At 39.3% G+C, this 20,847-nt stretch overlaps 1 protein-coding gene and 3 pseudogenes across 1 annotated transcript; 1 reads left to right on the plus strand and 3 right to left on the minus strand.

Annotated features, from left to right (window-relative positions):
* Positions 1-3,954: 3,954 nt before the first annotated feature.
* Positions 3,955-4,441, plus strand: LOC133764451 (ubiquitin-conjugating enzyme E2 T-like; annotated as a pseudogene).
* A 4,147-nt stretch (positions 4,442-8,588) lies between these two features.
* LOC133764450 (olfactory receptor 10K1-like) lies at positions 8,589-9,554 on the minus strand. Its single transcript, XM_062198127.1, has one exon. It carries the CDS (start codon positions 9,552-9,554, stop codon positions 8,589-8,591), a length of 966 nt encoding a protein of 321 aa, XP_062054111.1.
* An 8,084-nt stretch (positions 9,555-17,638) lies between these two features.
* Positions 17,639-18,437, minus strand: LOC133763752 (histone-binding protein RBBP4-like; annotated as a pseudogene).
* Positions 18,438-18,482: 45 nt separating this feature from the next.
* LOC133763754 (large ribosomal subunit protein uL15m-like) lies at positions 18,483-19,657 on the minus strand (annotated as a pseudogene).
* Between the last annotated feature and the right edge of the window lie 1,190 nt (positions 19,658-20,847).

Here is a 20,847-nt window from a genome sequence, read left to right on the forward strand (position 1 = left end):
GTCTACTGTTGATGGGCATTTGGGTTGGTTCCAGGTCTTAGCTATTGTGAATTGAGCTGCAATAAACATTAATGTGCAGATGGCTTTTTTATTAGCCAAATTAATTTCCTTTGGGTAAATTCCAAGGAGTGGGATGGCTGGGTGTCTGGTAGGGTTATTTTCAGGTTTCTGCGAATCTACAGACTGACTTCCATAGTGGCTTAACCAGTTTGCATTCCCCCCAACAGTGGGTAAGTGTCTCTTTCTCCCCACATCCTCTCCAGCATCTATTGTTGGTAGATTTCTGAATGTGAGCCATTCTAACTGGGGTGAGGTGAAACCTCATTGTGGTTTTGATTTGCATTTCCCTGATTGCTAGTGATCTTGAACATTTTTTTTCATTTGTCTGTTGGCCATTTGGATTTCCTCTTTTGAAAAATGTCTATTGAGGTCCTTGGCCCATCTCTTAAGTGGGTTGCTTGTTTTGTTGTTGTAGAGTTAATTTCTTGATCTCTTTGTAGATTCTGGTTATAAATCCTTTATCTGTTGCATGTTGAAGTGAAATGGATACTATGAGAAACAGTAACTTGATCAGCCCTTGTCCTGTCGATGCACAACTTAATTCTTTATCCCTTTCAGAAAATTTTTTGTTCTACTTAACAGTATTGGTTGCAATCTTTAATTAACACACAATTATTCTTAGGTGTTTAAATTTAACTGGAAAGTGATCCCTGTTAAATATGAGAGTGGGAATAAGAGAGGGAGGAGATGTACAGTTTGGGACACGCTCAATCGAACTTCCCCCAAACAGTAGAGTTAGAAACATGCCAGCGGATTCCAATTCAATGCCCTCAAGGTGGCATGTACCAATGCCAGCTCACTAGTCCAAGTGATCAGTTTCAGGCACAACTGATCATAATGATAGGATTAAGAGTCAAAGGGATCACATAAACAAGACTAGTTTCTGCTAATACTAACTGACAGAATTAAAAAGGGAGAGAATGATCCAACGTGGGAAGCAGGATACACAGCAGACTCATAGAATGGCAGATATCCTAAATAGCACTCTGGCCTCAGAATCAGCCCTTAAGTCATTTGGATCTGGCTGAAGAGCCCATGAGAGTATTTTAGGCATGGAAAGCCAAGACACTCTGGCAAAACAAACAAACAAACAAACAAACAAAAAACCCTAAATGAAAGATCTCTGCAAGTGAGATCCCAGTGGAAAGAACGGGCCATCAAAGAAGGAGGTACCTTTCTCTGAAGGGAGGAGAACTTCCTCTTTCACTATGACCTTGTCTAAATAAGATCAGACTTGGCAAACCCTAAAGGTTTCCATAACCTTGGCAACTCATGACAAGAGCCTAGGGTGATTACTGATGCCATAAACAAGAGTGTCAATTGTTAAGTCAACAACAGTAGTCACTGTGCACTTATTACCCATGTAGGATCTCTATCCTTAATGTGTTGTCCAATGTGAAGTAATGCTATAACTAGTAGTGAAACAGTATTTTTACACTTTGTGTTTCTGTGTGGGTGTAAACTGTTGAAATCTTTACTTAATATATACTAAATTGGTCTGTATACAAAGATAATTGAAAATGAATCTTGATGTGAATGGAATGGGAGAGGGAGTGGGAGACAGGAGGGTTAAAGTGGGAGGGAAGTTATGGGGGGAGGAAAGCCACTGTAATCCAAAAGCTGTACTTTGGAAATTTATATTTATTAAGTAAAAGTTAAAAAAAAAGGAAAAAGGAAAATAATGCCTGTGTATATCATTATTGCTGCGAGTGTAGTTCTGTGAAACTCTGTTTTATACTTTTGTTAAATCAACAGTTAGGAATGTTACACTACTATAGTTTTAATGATCTGTGATTACTTTAAAATTTACTGTATATGGGTGAAGTTGTCATTTTCCATTCAATTATTGTTTATAGCCATTGTCTATATTCCCTTGAAACTAGGGTGGTTTTCCTTTCTATCTGTTAAACTTCTTACTTGGTGAAGCCTTAAACCTTTTTACTGTAATATATATGTAAAATATGTTATCTCAAAAACTAAGAAAATTCAGAAGGGTAGAAAACATGAGGGTAGGAGGAAAAAGAGGGAGGGAGAAAGGGAAAGCGGAAGGAAATATCACTATGTTCTTAGAATTGTATCTTCAAAGAATATTGAATTTGTTAAAAACTAAACATTAAAAAATTTAAAAAGTGTTATTTATTTATTTGAAAGTCAAAGTTGAAGGACAGAGAGACAGGGAGAAATCTTGCATCTGCTGGTTTACTCAGAATGGCTACAACTGCAAGGACTGAACCAGGCCTAAATCAGGAGCCAGGAACTTCATCCAGGTCTCCCATGTGGAAGGCAGGGGTCCAAATACAATCTTCCACTGGTTTTCCCAGGCAATTAACAGGGAGCTGGATCAGAAGTGTAGAAGCCAGGACATGAACCAGCACTCATAAGGGATGGTGGCATTGCAGGTAGTAACTTTACCTGCTATGCCACAATGCCAGCTCTGATATGATCCATTATTTAGGGGAATCAAAGACTCCATTTTTATTTATTTATTATTTATTATTATTTTTATTTATTATTTTTATTTTATTTCCAATAAAAAAATTAACATCCAGAATATGTAACAAGTTCACAAAACTCATCAGCAACAAACAATCCATTAAAGAAATGGGAAAATTATATGAATAGGCAGTTTTTTTGACAGGCAGAGTGGATAGTGAGAGAGAGAGATAGAGAGAAAGGTCTTCCTTTTTTTTTTTTTTTTAATTTTTGACAGGCAGAGTGGACAGTAGAGGGAGGCAGAGAGAAAGGTCTTCCTTTTTGCCGTTGGTTCACCCTCCAATGGCCGCTGCGGCCGGCGCATCTCGCTGATCCGAAGCCAGGAGCCAGGTGCTTATCCTGGTCTCCAATGCGGGTGCAGGGCCCAAGCACTTGGGCCATCCTCCACTGCACTCCTGGGCCATAGCAGAGAGCTGGCCTAGAAGAGGGGCAACCGGGATAGAATCCGGCGCCCCAACTGGGACTAGAACCTGGTGTGCCGGCACCACAAGGCAGAGGATTAGCCTGTTAAGCCACGGCGCCAGCCTGGATAAGCAGTTTTAAAATGGTGAAATACAAATACATACAAATAAATGAGCAACAGACACATGACAAAATGGATGGGACATTATATTAAGTGACATAAGCCAGATACAGAAAGACAAACACTACATGCTCTCCCTTGCATGTGGAAGCTAAAAACAATATGAATCTTAACATAGAATAGTAATTTCTGGAGGCCAGGCGGCATAGAAGGCAACTTGGAGGTTGGTTAACAGGTAATATTGCAAAATCAGACAAGTAAGAACCTAGTGTTACATAGCATAGTGCAGTGTCTGTAGTTTAGAATAATCTATTACATATTTTCCGAGCAAAGGCAGAGATGATCTCCAAAGCTCCAATCATAAAGTAGTAACAAAAAGGAGAAAATACTAATTAATATGATTTGATCAGTGTATACTGCCAACATAAATTGAAATGTCACACTGTACTCCACACACATATAAATTACTGTTAATCAAAAAAATGTTACTTAAAAGGTATATTTAATTCAAAGGTAAGAAAGAACAAAAGAAAACTTAAATAAATTCAATATATAGAAAAAATGCTTAAAGTGGTCTATTGTACAACATGATGATGATAGCTAAAGATGTGTAGCATTCTTTAAAACTGTTAAGATAGTAGATATTACGATTTCTCACCACAAAAAAAGTACAGGAGGTAATGTAGCATGTTAAATAATTCTACCTAGTCATTCTACAATCTGTATGTATTATAAGACATTATGCTATAATCTATAGACCTAAACCATTTTTGTCAATTATTTAAATGTTTATGAAAAATTTTTACCTCATGTAAAAATTATACATATGAAGCTAGCCACAGAACCATCCCCAGACATCATGTGCTGGCAAGAAAAGGATGATGTGCGAGCTCTGTTTGCTTCTAGGAATACTAAGTGGATCTAACACACCTTAGGGGAAAGGTGTTTTCAAGCAGGAATTATTGCTGAGAGGTATCCATTTAATCCTCTTCAGATCTGATTTCTTACTCCAACCTATCATCCAAACATTGATTCTGCTCCAAGAATTGGTTTAGATGTTTTCAAATTGCCACCAAAATGTGTCTGGAAACCATCCCTTAACATTGCAACCGTGTTGTCATCTATTCAGCTGCTCATGTCAGAACCCAACCCTGATGACCTGCTAAAGGCTGACATTTCCTCAAAATTTAAATAAGCCAATATTCCTTGAGAAATCCAGGGTGTGGACAAAATCAGAAGAATGAAGAGTAAGAGGTGCTTGATCATCTACCAGAGGTTGATGATTCTGATGTACACAATTCAACACAGAAAAGGGAAACCATGCAGGTAGGAAACATAGAAAAGACATTTCACTTTGAGGTTTAGCAGGTTTGTTCTAGTCCATCTTAGTTATAGTTAATATATTCTTTGTTGAGAAGTTCTAGTTTGCCTACATCACTTGAAATTTTTAATTTAGTGACATAGTTTTTATATCCTATAAAAGACCCTGTATGTTTATGTATTCTGCTCTACAATGATTCTCTGAATTTTGTATATCTTGTATATACATATTTTGAAACCTTTTAAACATAAAAAATAAATGATCATTTAATGTTGAAAAAACTTATACATACGGTATACTATGTGATATTTTGATACATATATACATGGTGGAATGTTCAAGTCAGGGTAAACATATTTATGTTTGTTTTTTCCCCAAACCATCCATTTTATCCTAATTTCTAATTTATTTAAATAAAGTGACGAACAAAGTAGCTTTTTTTAATTAAACTTTTATTTAATGAATATAAATTTCCAAAGTACAGCTTATGGGTTACAATGGCTTCCCCCTCCCATAACTTCCCTCCCACCCACAGCCCTCCCCTTTCCCACTCCCTCTCCCCTTCCAATCACATCATGATTCATTTTCAATTCTCTTTATATACAGAAGATCAGTTTAGTATATATTAGGTAAAGATTTCAACAGTTTGCCCCATATAGCAACACATAGTGAAAAAAAAAATACTGCTGGAGTACTAGTTATAGCATTAAATAAGAGTGTACAGCACATTAAAGACAGAGATCCTACATAATATTTTTTTTTAAAATTAATTAATTTTCTATGCCATTTCCAATTTAACACCAGGGTTTTTTTTTTTTTCATTTCCAATTATCTTTATATACAGAAGATCGATTCAGTATATAATTAGTAAAGATCACATCAGTTTGTACCCACACAGAAACACAAAGTGTAAAAATACTGTTTCAGTACTAGTTATAGCATCACTGCACATTAGACAACACATTAAGGACAGATCCCACATGGGATATAAGTACACAGTGACTCCTGTTGCTGACTTAACAATTTGACACTCCTGTTCATGGCATCAGTAATCTCCCTAGGCTCTAGTCATGAGTTGCCAGGGCTATGGAAGCCTTTAGAGTTCGCTGACTTTGATCTTATTCCGATAGGGTCATAGTCAAAGTGGAAGTTCTCTCCTGCCTTCAGAGAAAGGTACTTCCATCTTTGATGGCCCTGTTCTTTCCACTGGGATCTCACTCACAGAGATCTTTCATTTAGGTCTTCTTTTTTTTTCTTTTCCATGGTGTCTTGGCTTTCCATGCCTACAATACTCTCATGGGCTCTTGAGCCATATCCGAATGCCTTAAGGGCTGATTCTGAGGCCAGAGTGCCTACATGATATTTTTAAAAATTGATTAATTTTCTATGCCATTTCCAATTTAAAACCAAGTTTTTTTTTTCATTTTCAATTATCTTTATATACAGAAGATTTCTTCAGTATATACTAAGTAAGGCTTTCATCAGTTTGCACCCACACAGAAACACAAAGTGTAAAAATACTGTTTCACTACTAGTTACAGCATTACTTCACATTGGACAACACATTAAGGACAAAACCCACATGAGACGAAAGTACACAGTTACTCCTGTTGTTGACTTAACAATTTGACACTCTTGTTTATGGCGTCAGTAATCTCCCTAGGCTCTAGTCATGAGTTGCCAAGGCTATGGAAGCCTTTAGGGTTCGCCGACATTGATCTTATTCTGATAGGGTCATAGTCAAAGTGGAAGTTCTCTCCTCCCTTCAATATGTTATCTCAAAAACTAAGAAAAGATTGAAGGAGAGAAAAAAGGGCTATGGAAGGGAGAAAAGGGAGGAAGGAAGGGAAGGAGGAAGGAAATATCGCTATGTTCTTAGAATTATGTCTTCAAACCATATTGAATCTGTTAAAAATTAACTAAACATTAGAAAAATTTAAAAAGTGTTATTTATTTCAAAATCAAAGTTGAGGGACCAAGAAAGAAGAGGGAGAAATCTTCCATCTGTTGATTACTCAGGATGGCTGAAACCGTGAGGAATGAACCAGGCTTAAGTCAGGAACTAGGACCTTCATCCAGTTTTCCCACATGGATGGTAGGCGTCCAAGTACAATCTTCCACTGGTTTTCCCAGGTGATTAACAGGGAACTGGATCAGAACTGGAGAAGTAGAATGTGAACCAGCACCCATATGGGATAGTGGCATTGCTGTTAATGACTTTACCTGCTATAGCACAATGCTGGCCCTGACATGATGTGTTATTTCGGGGACTCAAAAGACTCCATTAAGAGACTATTAGGGGGACAGTGGTGTAGTGCAGTAAGCTAAGTCTCTGCGTGTGTGCAGAGGATCCTATATGTGTGCGGGTTTGTTTCCCGGCTGTTCTTCTTCCAATCCAGCTCTCTGTTATGGCCTGGGATAGCAGTAGAAGATGATCCAAGTGTTTGGACCCCGACATTCATGTGGGAGATCCAGAAGAAACCCCTGGATCCTAGCTTTGGATCTGCCCAGTTCCCATTGTTGAGTACATTAGGGGAGTGAACCAAAGCAGATGGAAGACCTTTCTTTCTTTCTCTCTCTCAAATAAATAAATAAATAAAATCTTGTTTTTAAAGAGACTATTAGAACTGATAAAAAGTTGCAGGATATAAAATCAATACATACAAATCAATAGCATTCCAACAATGGTCTGGTTGGGAAAGAACTTCTAAGATCAGTCCCATTCAATAATAACTACAAAAAATACCTTGCAAAAAAATTTAACCAAGGATGTGAAATCTCTACCATGAAAATTACAGAACTTGAATAAAAGAAATCTAAAACACCCACACAAAATTGGAAAAATCTGGGGCCAGTGCTGTAGTGAAGTATGTTGAGCCTCCACCTGTGGTGCCAGCATCCCATATGGGCATCGGTTTGTGCCCTGTTAGCAATCACCAGAGACTCTTGCTACGAGCTGTCTAGGCTATGGAAGCCCCTTGAGTTCACCGACTCTGAACTTGTTTAGTCAAGGCCGTGTCACAGTGGAGGTTCCTTCCTCCCTTCAGAAAAAGGCGCCTCTCTCCTTGATGGCCTGTTCCTTCTGCTGGGGTCTTGTTCACCAGGATCTTTCATTTAGATGGTTTTTTGCCACTGTGTCACGGCTTTCCATGCCTGGTGACACAGGTTTTGTATCCTATAATAGGCACTGTATGTTTATGTATTTTGCTCTACATTAATTCTCTGTAGTTTTTTAAACTTGTTTATAAATGTTTTGAAACCTTTTAAACATGGAAAATAAATCATCATTTAATGTTGAAAAATTATACATGTGGTATATTATGTGATGTTTTGCTACATATATGTTGTATAATGTTCAAATCAGGGTAAACAAATCTGTAAATTGTTTTTTCCCCTAACCATCCATTTTATCCTAATATCCTTATTTGTTTCAATAAAGCGATGAACAAAATATCTTCTTAAATTGCTTTCAATTTTCTTTGTATGATGTTCACCTCCTCGTTCTTAAGTTTCTGCCTAGTTTCTGATTAAGTAAACTAATTTTCTTTCTTTTCCTACCTTCCTTTTCCCATATGCCAGCCCACTTGTCTCTCTCTTTATCTCGTTAGCATAATTCTCTTCCTTCCCCACAGGCCACTACTTTTATGAAACTATTGTTTCAAAATGTGTTTGATGTATTTCTGAATGTATATACATATTTTTAATATTCAAAAATATTTTAAAACTGTATACAATAGAAAAATAGCAAAACAAGTATATATCAGGTAATTTAGATAATACGTTAAATTCTTTGTGTGAGTTATAATTTTTATTTTTGACAGGCAGACTGGACAGTGAGAGAGAGACAGAGAGAAAGGTCTTCTTTTGCTGTTGGTTCACCCTCCAATGGCCGCCGCGGCCTGCGCACCGCGCTGATCCGATGGCAGGAGCCAGGTGCTTATCCTGGTCTTCCATGGGGTGCAGGGCCCAAGCACTTGGGCCATCCTCCACTGCACTCCCTGGCCACAGCAGAGAGCTGGCCTGGAAGAGGGGCAACCGGGACAGAATCCAGCGCCCTGACCGGGACTAGATCTTGGTGTGCCGGCGCCACAGGCGGAGGATTAACCTATTGAGCCGTGGCGCCAGCCGAGTTATAATTTTTTATTAGAAGTATTCTACTTTACTACTTTTATTTAACAAACTAGAGACTTTTTAAATGTTCTGACCTCTTTTACTTGACAGCTGGAGGAAAAATCGATTGCCATTGTCTCGAATTTTCCTTAGAGCTGTTCGCATTTCTTTGTTTCTAAGGCTATAAACGATGGGATTAAGCAGTGGTGTTAGCATCGTGTATGTCACAGCCATCAGCATGTCTTCATGGAATGTGTCACTCTCTTTGGGCCTCAGATAGACAAAGCAAGCAAATCCATAGTGTATGGACACCACAGTGAAGTGGGAGGAGCAGGTTGAGAAGGCCTTATACCTTCCTTCTGTAGAGGGCATCTTCATAATTACGGTAATTATGAAGACATAGGAAACCATAATTAAAACAACACTGCCTAACAATACAAAGGCAGAGAGCACAAATATAGCTATTTCATGATAGGAAGTGTAATCACAAGCAAGGTGAACCACAGGTGCAATGTCACAGAAGAAATGCTGGATAATGTTGGAACCACAGTAGGACAAGTTGAATACAATGGTGATGATGCACAAAGAAATTAGGATTCCAACAATACAAGAGGCCATCATGAGTAGAAAACATGCCTTATGAGTCATCAGGATGGGATAATACAGTGGGTTGTGGATGGCTGTGTAACGGTCATAGGACATAGCAGCCAAGATGAAGCAGTTATTGCCCCCCAAGCCAAAGAAGAAAAACATCTGTGTGGCACACTCAGGAAGAGATATGGTCTTGCTCTCTGACAGCAGATCTACTAACACGCGGGGGATGATCACCATAGTGGTGCAAGTTTCTGAGAGAGAGAGGCCAAGAAGGAAAAAGTACATGGGGGTATGAAGGCTGTGACTGAGCTTGATGGCCAACATAATGGACACATTTGCAGCCAGGATGGTCACATGGGAGAAGAAAATCACCACAAAGAGTAGCCTCTGAAGGTCTGGGAAACTGGAAAATCCCCACAGAATGAACGTGTTCACTGTGCTGTGATTGTGCATCCTCCCAGTGCCCATGGGCCTTTTCCTACAGGTGCACAGGTGCTTAAGGGCAAGACTGAAATAACTGTAAAAAGCCTCTGCTTTGATGTCACCTGGACAGCGTCCCAGGACAAGTGTAGGGCAATTCTTAGTGAAGGAGCCTCAGGAAAGGGAGAAAATGCACCTGGCAGAAGTCAAGGTCAGGAGTTGAATGATGAGAATGATTCTATGAGAGTCTGTATAAATGCAATAGGGTGAATTTTGGAATCTACCAAAAAATTGTTCTTTATCTCTCCTCCTATCAGTATCTTCAAGGAAGAGAGAAAATATTAACAAAATTCCCCTTCGCCCCCTCATTTATTCCCTCCCTCCCTCCCTCCCTTCCTCCCTCCCTCTCTCTCACAGGCAGAGTTACACAGTGAGAGAGACAGAGTCTTCCTTCCGTTGGTTCACCCCTCAAATGGCTGCTACCGCCGGTGTGCTGCGCCAATCTGAAGCCAGGAGCCAAGTGCTTCCTCCTGGTCTCCCATGCGGGTATAGGGCCCAAGCACTTGGGCCATCCTCCACTGCCTTTCCGGGCCACAGCAGAGAGCTGGACTGACGATGAGCAACCGGAACAGAACCGGCGCCCCAACCAGGACTAGAACCCGGAGTGCCGGTGCTGCAGGCGGAAGAGTAGCCTAGTGAGCCACGGAGCCGGCCTATTGTTTTTCTTTCCTAAAAGATGATATATTTATTTGAAAGTCAGGATCAGAGAGAAAAAGAGAGAGAAGACAAGACAAAAGAATATGAGATTTTCCACCCACTGGCTCAGTCCCCAAATGGCCACAATGGCCAAGGTGGGGCCAGACCAAAGCAAGGAACAGAAAACTCCATCAGTGTCTGCCACATGTGTGTAGGGGTGCAAATACTTGGACTGTAGCCTGCTGCCTACCCAAGAACATTAGTAGTGAGCTGGACTGGAAATAGAATAATTGGGACTTGAACAAGGCCCTCACATAGGATACTAATGTCCTGGACGGCAGCTTAACCTGTTGTGCCACAACGCTGGCCTCCCTGGATTTTTTATTGTCACATTTTTTAAAAAAGATTTATTTATTTATTTGAAAGTCACAGTTATAGAGAGAGGATGGGGGGGGGGGGAGAGAGAGAGAGAGAGAGAGAGAGAGAGAGAGAGAGAGAGAGAGACCTTCCATTTGATGGTTAACTCCCCAATTGGCTGCAATGTCCAGAGCTGCACCGATCCCAAGCCAGGAGCCAGGAGCAGCTTCTGGGTCTCCCACGCGGGTACAGGGGCCCAAGGAATTGGGTCACCCTTTACTACTTTTCCAGGCTATAGCAGAGAGCATGATCGGAAGTGGAGCAGCCAGGATTTGAGCCGGTGCCCATATGAGATGTCGGTGCTTCAGGTCAGGGTGTTAACCCACTGCGCCACAGCACTGGCCCCTAATGCCACATGTTTGAAATGATTTCTTTGATCAACTAACTGAATAAAAATGTTTATGAATCATTTAAATAATTTAAAATGAGTTTAACTATTTTTTGACATTTAAATATTTTGGAGAGATCAGTGAAAATTTCCAAAAGAGCTGATATTTTTCTCGTAGATCTCTTTACGTCAGAGCTCCTGACCATGTAGTGGTCCCAAGGGTGATATCTGTGAAAAGGACTGGACTAGATGAATGAATTTGACATGTGATTTTGCTGGGTTAAGATGTATAGAAATAAAAGAGTATTACACTTGACCTTTTTTTTTTTTTTTTGACAGGCAGAGTGGACAGTGAGAGAGAGAGACAGAGAGAAAGGTCCTCCTTTTTCTGTTGGTTCACCCCCAAAATGGCCGCTACGGCTGGCACGCTGCGCCGATCCAAAGCCAGGAGCCAGGTGCTTCCTCCTGGTCTCCCATGCGGGTGCAGGGCCCAAGCACTTGGGCCATCCTCCACTGCACTCCTGGGCCACAGCAGAGAGCTAGACTGGAGGAGGAGCAACCGGGACAGAATCCAGGGCCCAGATGGGACTAGAGCCCAGTGTGTAGGTGCTGCAGGTGGAGGATTAGCCTATTGAGCTGCAGTGCCGGGCTACACTTGATCTTAGCCAAAACGCTGAGAAGCAATAAAAGAGTACTAAAAAAAAATGGAATATGTATATGAAAAATTATGCATTTTCAAAATATTTTGTGCCAACATAACTTATCTTTTTTTATTTAGTAAATATTAATTTCCAAAGTACAGTTTACAGATTACAATGGCTTTTCCCGCCCATAATTTCCCTCCCACTTGTGCCCCTCCCATCTCCTGCTCCCTCTCCCATTCCATTCACATCAAGATTCATTTTCAATTATCTTTATATACAGAAGATCGATTTAGTATATATTAAGTAAAGATTGCATCAGTTTGCACCCACACAGAAACACAAAGTGTAAAATACTGTTTCAGTACTAGTTATAGCATTACTTCACATTCCATTTTCCACATATTTTCTGAATAATGCTCATGATTGATGCTTATAATATAATACTAAATAAGTTGTTAATATATGTCAATATTTTTAGTTTATAACAACTCATTGAAATTCTTTTAAAATTTGCCTAAAAATAGTTTGAAATCAAATGATTTTGAAGATATTAATTTCAGAATAGCATTTTTCTATTCATATTCATTTCAATTTTGAGTTTTTAGCAGAAACTCTAGGACATTTTCCAGCTAGGATACTTTTTATTTATTTTTTTTTTTTTGCATTATGGATTGAAACGTTTCCACTAAAGTTCTTTATATCAATTTGGCAAATTACATTTCTATTTCAATTATTCATCAAGCATTCAACCCATGTGGGAGATGAAGGCAGAAAATTTGTATGTAGACTTACCACAGAATTTTGATTTTTACTTCAGTCACTGCTGAAAAGAAAGAAAGAAAGCAGGGATGGATAATGAAGTGCTAGGGAAGAAACAGAAACACTGGCTGACAATTACTCTGTAGTATTTGCAAATACTAAAGAAAAAAATAAAAAATAAAACTCTGTTGTCAGTTGAAGAGTGACTGTTTTCTATTTGCATTGTAGTCTTTGGCACAAAATAGAAGAGGAGTTACTCCAGCTAAGGAGCAGCTACTCAACAATGATAATGTGCTGGATGACACACTGCAATGCCACAGCAATGACTTTGTAATACACCCAAGACTATGTTGTGAGACGCTATTTTAGTGGGAATATCTACAATGGCTATAACAATAATTGAATGGAAAATGACCATTACATCCATGTACAATAAATTTTAAAGTAGTCTATTGTTGCTGTTTGAAACAAGCTTGATTCCTATAAGAGACAGGGCAAACACATGTTTTTTTTTTTTGTTTTTTGTTTTGTTTTGTTTTTTTTTTTTGACAGGCAGAGTGGACAGTAGAGGGAGACAGAGAGAAAGGTCTTCCTTTTGCCGTTGGTTCACCCTCCAATGGCTGCCACGGTAGGCGCGCTGCAGCCGGCGCACTGCGCTGATCCGATGGCAGGAGCCAGGTGCTTATCCTGGCCTCCCATGGGGTGCAGGGCCCAAGCACTTGGGCCATCCTCCACTGCACTCCCTGGCCACAGCAGAGAGCTGGCCTGGAAGAGGGGCAACCGGGACAGGATCGGTGCCCCGACCGGGACTAGAACCCGGTGTGCCGGCGCCGCAAGACGGAGGATTAGCCTACTGAGCCGCAGCGCCGGCCAAACACATGTTTTAAGTTACTGACTCAACATCTTATGGCCTAACCTAATAAAAATAAATCTTTACTAGATTAGTGAAATGATTATAAGAAAAAAGAGAATCTTACACTTTCCAGAAAGCCTTCTATGATTATTATCTGAGTTCATTTACTAAGTCCTCTCCAAAATATTCTTTAATCTATTTTGCTTTTATTTTACTTCCATATGCACCGAAGATAGTTAACTATTCTCTAAATAGATTTTAAGAATAATGTTGCTTAGCGATGTGAGCGAATGCATAGGTGCTTTCCTCATTTGTGCTTATCAAATACACAAATAATAAAGAAATAAGCAAACATAAAAGGTAGTAGAAGTTATAAAAAACACCAATAGTGGTTACTTTGATTCTAGGAGAATAAAAAGTAACATTTTTGCATTTAGACACTACCCATATTTTTTGTAGTATCAAATCATACTTCCCCTATAAATGGTCTTCTCTTAAGGGGCACATCAGAATTGTCAGGAGAGTGTTAACCTAAACAATTTATATACATCCACAAAAACCTCAAACTCTGGCAAGTCTCTCCAAGGAGAGAAATCTGCAGGATACTACATATGTAGAGTTTACATAATCTTCATTAGTGATTTTGATTAAGAACTTGATTTTTATAATGTTTTCATACATGTTGATAGTAAACTCTGCTTTCTTATATCATTCAAGTACAGTAATCAAAGAAAAAATATCAGAACATTTTTTTTTCTATTCTATCCAACAAATCTGGCAGCTACCAGACAACAAGATGCCTATAACATTGTGCCAACCCAGATGCTTGTTTTGCTCAAGCCTTATCCTTTTTTAAAACCTGGCTTCTGCCTTGAGTTTGCCATCCTAATCTCTGCCCTCCGATCTTACTCACGTAGTTCTTGAGCTTCCCTCCCTCTCAACTTAAGACATTGACAACATTCTTAATTTCCAGCTTACCTATGTCCATAGTTTCTTCAGGAACTTCTAACAAGCTATAAGAATTTACAGGTACTTGATTATCAGAAGATAAAGAGTGTTCATTTTAAAGTTGAAATAAACATTGAATGTTTCCACCTTTAAAACAAGAAGGAAGGCAGACATTTACACTTGCTTTCCCCATTAGTGTTTCCTGACTCTGGATCCTCACTCAAATTTCTGCTAATGCAGATGCTGGCAGGCAGCTGTGATGGGTCAAGTATTGGGTTCCCGCCACCCATGTGGGGGACCTTGATTACCTTGCCAAATTCTGCTTTGCCTCTGGCCAAATTCTGGCCATTACAGGCATTTGGGAGTGAAGCCTCTCTCCATTACTACCTTTTCTCTCTGAGCTAGTGGGTGGGAGCACTGTCTCCTTCTGTCTATCTGCCTCTAATTTTGCTAAATAAAAATAAATAAATAAATTATAGATAGATGCATAAATAAATAGAAGGAGAGCCACCTTTCAGTCTCTTAAAATTATGGGGTAATTAAATTATAGGATGAAGTTACAATCCTATAACTCAGGAGTAGCTTTTTGCAGTTCGTCTTGTGATTTTCCACTCCTTATAATCCAGGGTTAAGTTTTAAGACAGTATTCTCCTTTTCAATGTCTGATGAGTTCCCTCTGAAATGAGAGTCTCATGGCAGGTCCTGTCTTCTCCATACCTTAAAAGGTAGAGTACAAACCCATGAAGATTTTAATTGGAGTCCTGGGGCCAAGAAGATAATTGTCTTGAAACCTCTGCTTTAGATACTAGAAATCTTCTGCATTCAGATCTTGCTTCAAGGTGATATCCACAAAAATGCTTTTAAAATCGTGACACATGACAGAGACTTACTGGTATGTTTGCCCATATTATTTTGCATAACAGTAGAAATGATTGAAAGTCTACTTTTTAAAGTATTATGTTGGAATGTAGATTATTCCCCTGGGCATCCTTTATTTCATCATACAACTTATTTTATAATTTTGAAAGTTTTCCAAGTCTCCCAGGTCCCTTCTACCTTATTTACAGGACAAGGAATTGTGGTGATCTGAGAAGCAATTGCCTGGGGATGAAAAATAAGTTTGGTAGGAAGAAAATAAATATGCAGTATGATCACCATAACTGCTTTCTTATGGGAGAAAACTCTGTTGTACAGGTCCTTACTTAAAAAATATACATTTATGACTAAATGTTGTTACTTCACTCACATTCTTGATATACACAAGCGATAACTGCCCTTTCATCTTCCTGCCAAATTCCTTACCATCTGAACTATCAAATTCACCTCCAATATTTGCCCTCATAATCTTAATTTCTATGGCAAACTAGTCAACATTCTACATTATGATTCTTTTTCTATCAAAAAGGTCTTTTATTGACTTAATCCATGCACAATTTTGTCCATATTTGAAAGTTCAGTACAAATGCAATCTCACCGAAGCAGCCCCTTGCCTGCCTAAAATATGAAAGCAAGACAGACAGTACAGTCATTATAAAGGAATGTGGGAGCATTTATTTTGAATACTTCCAGTAGGTACCAGAATATCAACACAGATGTAGTGCAGCAGTCTAGGTTGTTGTCTATAATGATAAATTTTGACTTCATAATGAATCTTGATGTGAATGGAAGGGGAGAGGGAGCGGGAAAGGGGAGGGTTGTGGGTGGGAGGGAAGTTATGGGGGGGGAAGCCATTGTAATCCATAAGCTATACTTTGGAAATTTATATGCATTAAATAAAAGTTAAAAAAAATATAATCAGAGTCAACGAACTCAAAAGGCTTCCATAGCCTTGGCAACTCATGACAAGAGCCTAAGGTGATTACTGACACCATAAACAAGAGTGTCAATTTGTTAAATCAACAACAGGAGTCACTGTGCACTTACTCCTCATGTAGGATCTCTGTCCTTAATGTTTTGTACATTGTGAATTAATGCTATAATTAGTATTCAAACAGTATTTTACACTTTGTGTTTCTGTGTGGGTGCAAACTGTTGAGAGCTTTACTTAATATATGCTAAATTGATCTTCTGTGTATAAAGATAATTGAAAATGAATCTTGATGTGAATGGAATGGGTGAGGGAGCAGGAGAGGGGAGGGTTGTGGGTAGGAGGGAAGTTATGTGGGGGAAAAAGCCATTGTAATCCATAAGCTGTACTTTGGAAAGTTATATTTATTAAATAAAAGTTAAAAAACACATATTTATTTGAAAGACAGTTACTAAAAAAGAGAGAGTGAAAAACAAAGATCTCCAATATGCTTGTTTACTTCCAAGATGACCACAACAGTCAGAGCTGTGCCAGGCCGAATCTAGGAGCAGAGAACTCCATTTGGGTCTCCACGGTAGGGTCCCAAGTATGCAGACCATCTTCTGTTGGCTTCCCAGGCACATTAGCAAGAAGCTGATCAGAAGCAGAGCAGCTGGGACTTGGACAATCACTCTACACAGGACTATGGTGTCGCATGTGCCTTAACCTGCTGCACTACAATGCCAGCCCCAGCATATGGAGAATATATATTAAAAATGCAATCAGAAATCTGTATGTTTTGACCTCTTTTCTGGTACTCTTTCTTTTTTTAAAATCAACAATTCAATTTTAAAAACAAATACAAGCTACTGATTCGCTCTTCCATGTTGACAGGCTACCTGTATTATAACTACCACTTAAAAATATACATCTTTATATATTGGTAGTTCCAAGTTAAAAAAATTCACAGAAAGGAATACAACTCAAGAAATACATTAATGAGCAAAAATATCTCTCGAAAGAAGGACATGTAATTTTGCCTTAACTGGAAAAATGAAGATAAGATTGATCTATATAGGGAAATGTACATACTGGAGAGTCAGGTATTACGATTTTAGAGTAGGAATATATATGACTTAAATCTCTTCTATTTCCTGAATAAAAATGATATTTTATAATATTCAAAATTCATAGTGCAGAAACCTACTTCAGCTTGCTCTATTCCTTCCTCACTATAACCTTAAATGCATCTGAAAAACTTGGGATACAAGGAGAAAAATAAACATACATAATATTCCCGTTTATATGGCTACATTAGACCTGGTTTGGTACGAAAAAGTCCTTGAAGTTACATATAAATTCAGTGGCTTTGCTGACTCAAACTCCCCAGTTAATGCTTAGAAAACATCTACTGCTTGTGCTAATAGCATTGTTGGTGATTACCTATTGCAGAGTATAGCAGAAGGAAGTCTGTGGGCCTCAAAACTAGTGTTAAGTCAATCTCAGGGTTGAGAGGGGAAATAACGGATATAAAATCACAAGAAGTGCAGACATATCTAGGATCCTTGTCCTTCTGGATCCACGCTTCTGTCAGGGAACTCTCATTGCAAATGTTCTTTGCCATTGCCACACTTGTAAGATATTGTCTTCTGACACAGAGTAAATCACCTAAATTTAATTGAGATTTCAAAAGTAACCAGGTATCTTAGCAGTGTAAACATCATGACTAAACAAGTCAATATATGGTTGAAAGAGAGAGTTTACATCAGCAGTGTGAGCATCAAATGAGTGGCTTGGTTTGGAGGCATTGTTTGAACTAGTAACAAGGATCTAAGATTTTGGTCTTCAGCAACTGATCCAAAGATTCATGGGTCAGATGCCAAGAAACATCTTCTACTACTGCTGTATGCCCTGTAAAGATAATCTTCACATCCACCACTTATCCTTCCCATGGAACAGCACTGATGTCCAAGAAAGCCCACATACCTCTTTCTGATGTCCACAGGGATGTAAGTCTGGGTGGCACTCTCCAGAAAGGTCTGGTTTAGAAGGATATTTCGTATAGTCAGAAACAAGAACGATGCATTGACACAAAGGTGCTGGGGCATATAATGACCCCTGTTTACTTCTCCTCCATGGTTGATCTTGATTTCTACTTAAATTTTTCCACTAATAGAACCAGAATTTTTCTTACTGTTGTAGTGTGAATTATCAAAGTGAGCATCATCATCAGGGAGCTGCTATTTCAATAGGTGGCTTTTGTTCAGCTGATGCATATGTCCCCAGGACAAGATGATGAATGCTGAAATCTCTACCTTCTGGTCTGGTTACATCTTAAAGCCACATGCTGTTAGGCTGGGAAACTCCAGTGTATGAGTCATCATCAAATCATAAAGAAAAAGGTGTTCTTTTTCCATATTTTGTAATCCTCACTGATCACTCCTTCTTTCACTGCATCATCAATGACTGCTTCCTTTCCAGCCATGGTAGGCAAGCAAGGAGGTGTTGTGGGGGAGGCTGCAGGCACTCCTCATGTGATGCTGTGGCCTCTATTAGCAATATTCTGGTATTCTTTCAATACTCCTTTTTTGTAGAAGAAATTCATGAGATATAATATTTTTTTCAGAAAAAAGATGTTTAGCTTACTTGTTTAATTGTAAAGATTTATTTACTTGAAAGGCCAAGTTACATATAGAGACACAGAGAGATCTTCCATCTCCTGGTTCATTCCCTCGATGGCCACAACAGCTAGGGCTAGGCCAAGCTGAAGCCAGGATCCTGGAATTCCACCTGGGTCTTCCATGTGGATGGCAGGGGCCCAAGCACTTGGGTCATCCTCTGCTGCTTTCCAAGGTGCATTAGCAGGGAGCCAGATCAGAAGCTGAGCTGCTGGGACTCAAACCGATGGTCAGCTGGGATGCCAGCATTGCAGGTGGCAGCCCAACCTGCTGCACCATAATGCTGGCCCTACAAGCTGCAATACCTGAGGAGATCTCATCTGTACATTTTAAGATTTTCTCACCTGCCATTTTCACCACCCATCCTGGAATAAGACCAAAGAAACTCTGCTTTGTCTGCTCTGTATCCTCTTGAGAACTGGGCATTTTGAAGACTTCCTTTTTATAGGTAGTGGGTAAAAATTAACCACACTTTCTGGACAGTTCAAGTTTTGCTTTAGGAAATCTGGCAGGTTTTCCCCCAGGTGACCACATACTTAGCATTGGTGTAACAAGGCACCAGTGCTTCAGGTGGAGGCATTCACTTTGGCACTGATTGTCTACACAGAAAGAATGCAACAGGTTTTCACAGAATCTCCAGACTTCTTGGGTCATAGAATCTACAGTGACAACATTACCATTTTTCTCAGTTGCAGCAAAGCTAGTTCTGAAGCCAGCTGTTCTTCAATATTAACTTTCATCTTAAAGGTGTCAGCACCCTCTACCAGTAGGACACCATAACCCCTTTAGTGGCTGGATGGTCGCACCTCTCCCACTGATAAGCTGAGTTAAGTCAATAGGCTGTGTAGGGTCAACTCTTCTCAAATCAGTAAGAGACTGCAGTCTATTGAATCTCAAAGGCTGACACTGGTATCTGAAGTGGTATCCTGGAGCAGGGATTGGGATTTAAATTGGTCAAGTTCAGAGGCAGCAAAGACGGGAGCAGGTCCAGAGACCTGGCCCCACCATGCTGCATTGGACTGGCCATGACTCAGTGTGCCAAGAACTTCCAAGGGCATCCTGAGCCACGCCAGAGGCTACTAATTGTACATCTTTATCTGATGTTTACAAAATTTTGTCCTGAATTCTCTCTCACATTGAACTGTTTTCCCTGAGATCATTCTTTACTATAAATCACTTATACAGGAGTTTCTAAGGTTTTGATTTTGGAGAACTTGTCATTATACAAAGTTTCAATGAAGTCACAGAATGAGGACTTCATATACTTTATTGTGCATATTATTTTTTTGGACAGGTAGAGTTATAGACAGTGAGACAGAGAGACAGAGAGAAAGGTCTTCCTTCCGTTGGTTCACTCCCCAAATAGCTGCTATGGCCGGCACTGTGCCTATCCGAAGCCAGGAGCCAGGTGCTTTTTTGTGGTCTCCCATGTGGGTGCAGGGGCCCAAGGACTTGCGCCATCCTCCACTGCTTTCCCAGACCACAGCAGAGAGCTGGACTGGAAGAGGAGCAACTGGGATTAGAACTGGCGCCCATATGGGTTGCCGGCGCTGCAGGCAGAGGATTAACTAAGTGAGCCACAGCGCCGGACCCATCACATTTAAAATTTAAAATAAAAAGAAGTATAAGCATCAAGTTCTAAATGCCGGCCTACAACCTGTAATCTTCAATCGTCATAGTCACAGAATCATACAGACTGAATTTTATCAACAGGCCATGTGGTACTTGCTTCCTTTGTACCCCTAAGTTACTTAATCACATGTGTTACAGATATTGAGACAAAATACTGTTGAATAAACACATAATGAATGGATAAAGCTAAGGTTAATTTTGATATCTGGAATTTATTGCTAGGTAATTTTTAATCAGAATATCAAAGCAAACTTGGAGTCAATATTGATAATATGCTTTGTTATATCATACTCTCTAAAGTGACTAAACAAAGGTTATGGAACTAGGAATAAATAACAAGATAGAAAGAAAAGAATAATTGACCACTTGAGAATTGAGTCTCTTGAAAAATTAGTTGTTTTGTATATGAGTTCAACTGCTAAACATTTACTCCAGAAAATATGACACTCCATGATGCTTTTGACTTCAAATCAGATTCCCCAGCGTCCTCTGAGGTTTATCCTCAAAGGAAAACAAAACTAAAAGATAGTTATATAGCCACTATCACTTTGGTTTGTTACTAAAAGATGAATGAGTTCTCATTCC

The sequence above is a fragment of the Lepus europaeus genome, chromosome 7, assembly GCF_033115175.1.
Source record: "Lepus europaeus isolate LE1 chromosome 7, mLepTim1.pri, whole genome shotgun sequence".
Lineage (NCBI taxonomy): Eukaryota > Metazoa > Chordata > Mammalia > Lagomorpha > Leporidae > Lepus > Lepus europaeus.

Bases quoted from the DNA above. Each gene is read 5' to 3' on its own strand.
- LOC133764450 (XM_062198127.1), bottom strand. From the start codon at position 9,554: ATGCACAATCACAGCACAGTGAACACGTTCATTCTGTGGGGATTTTCC.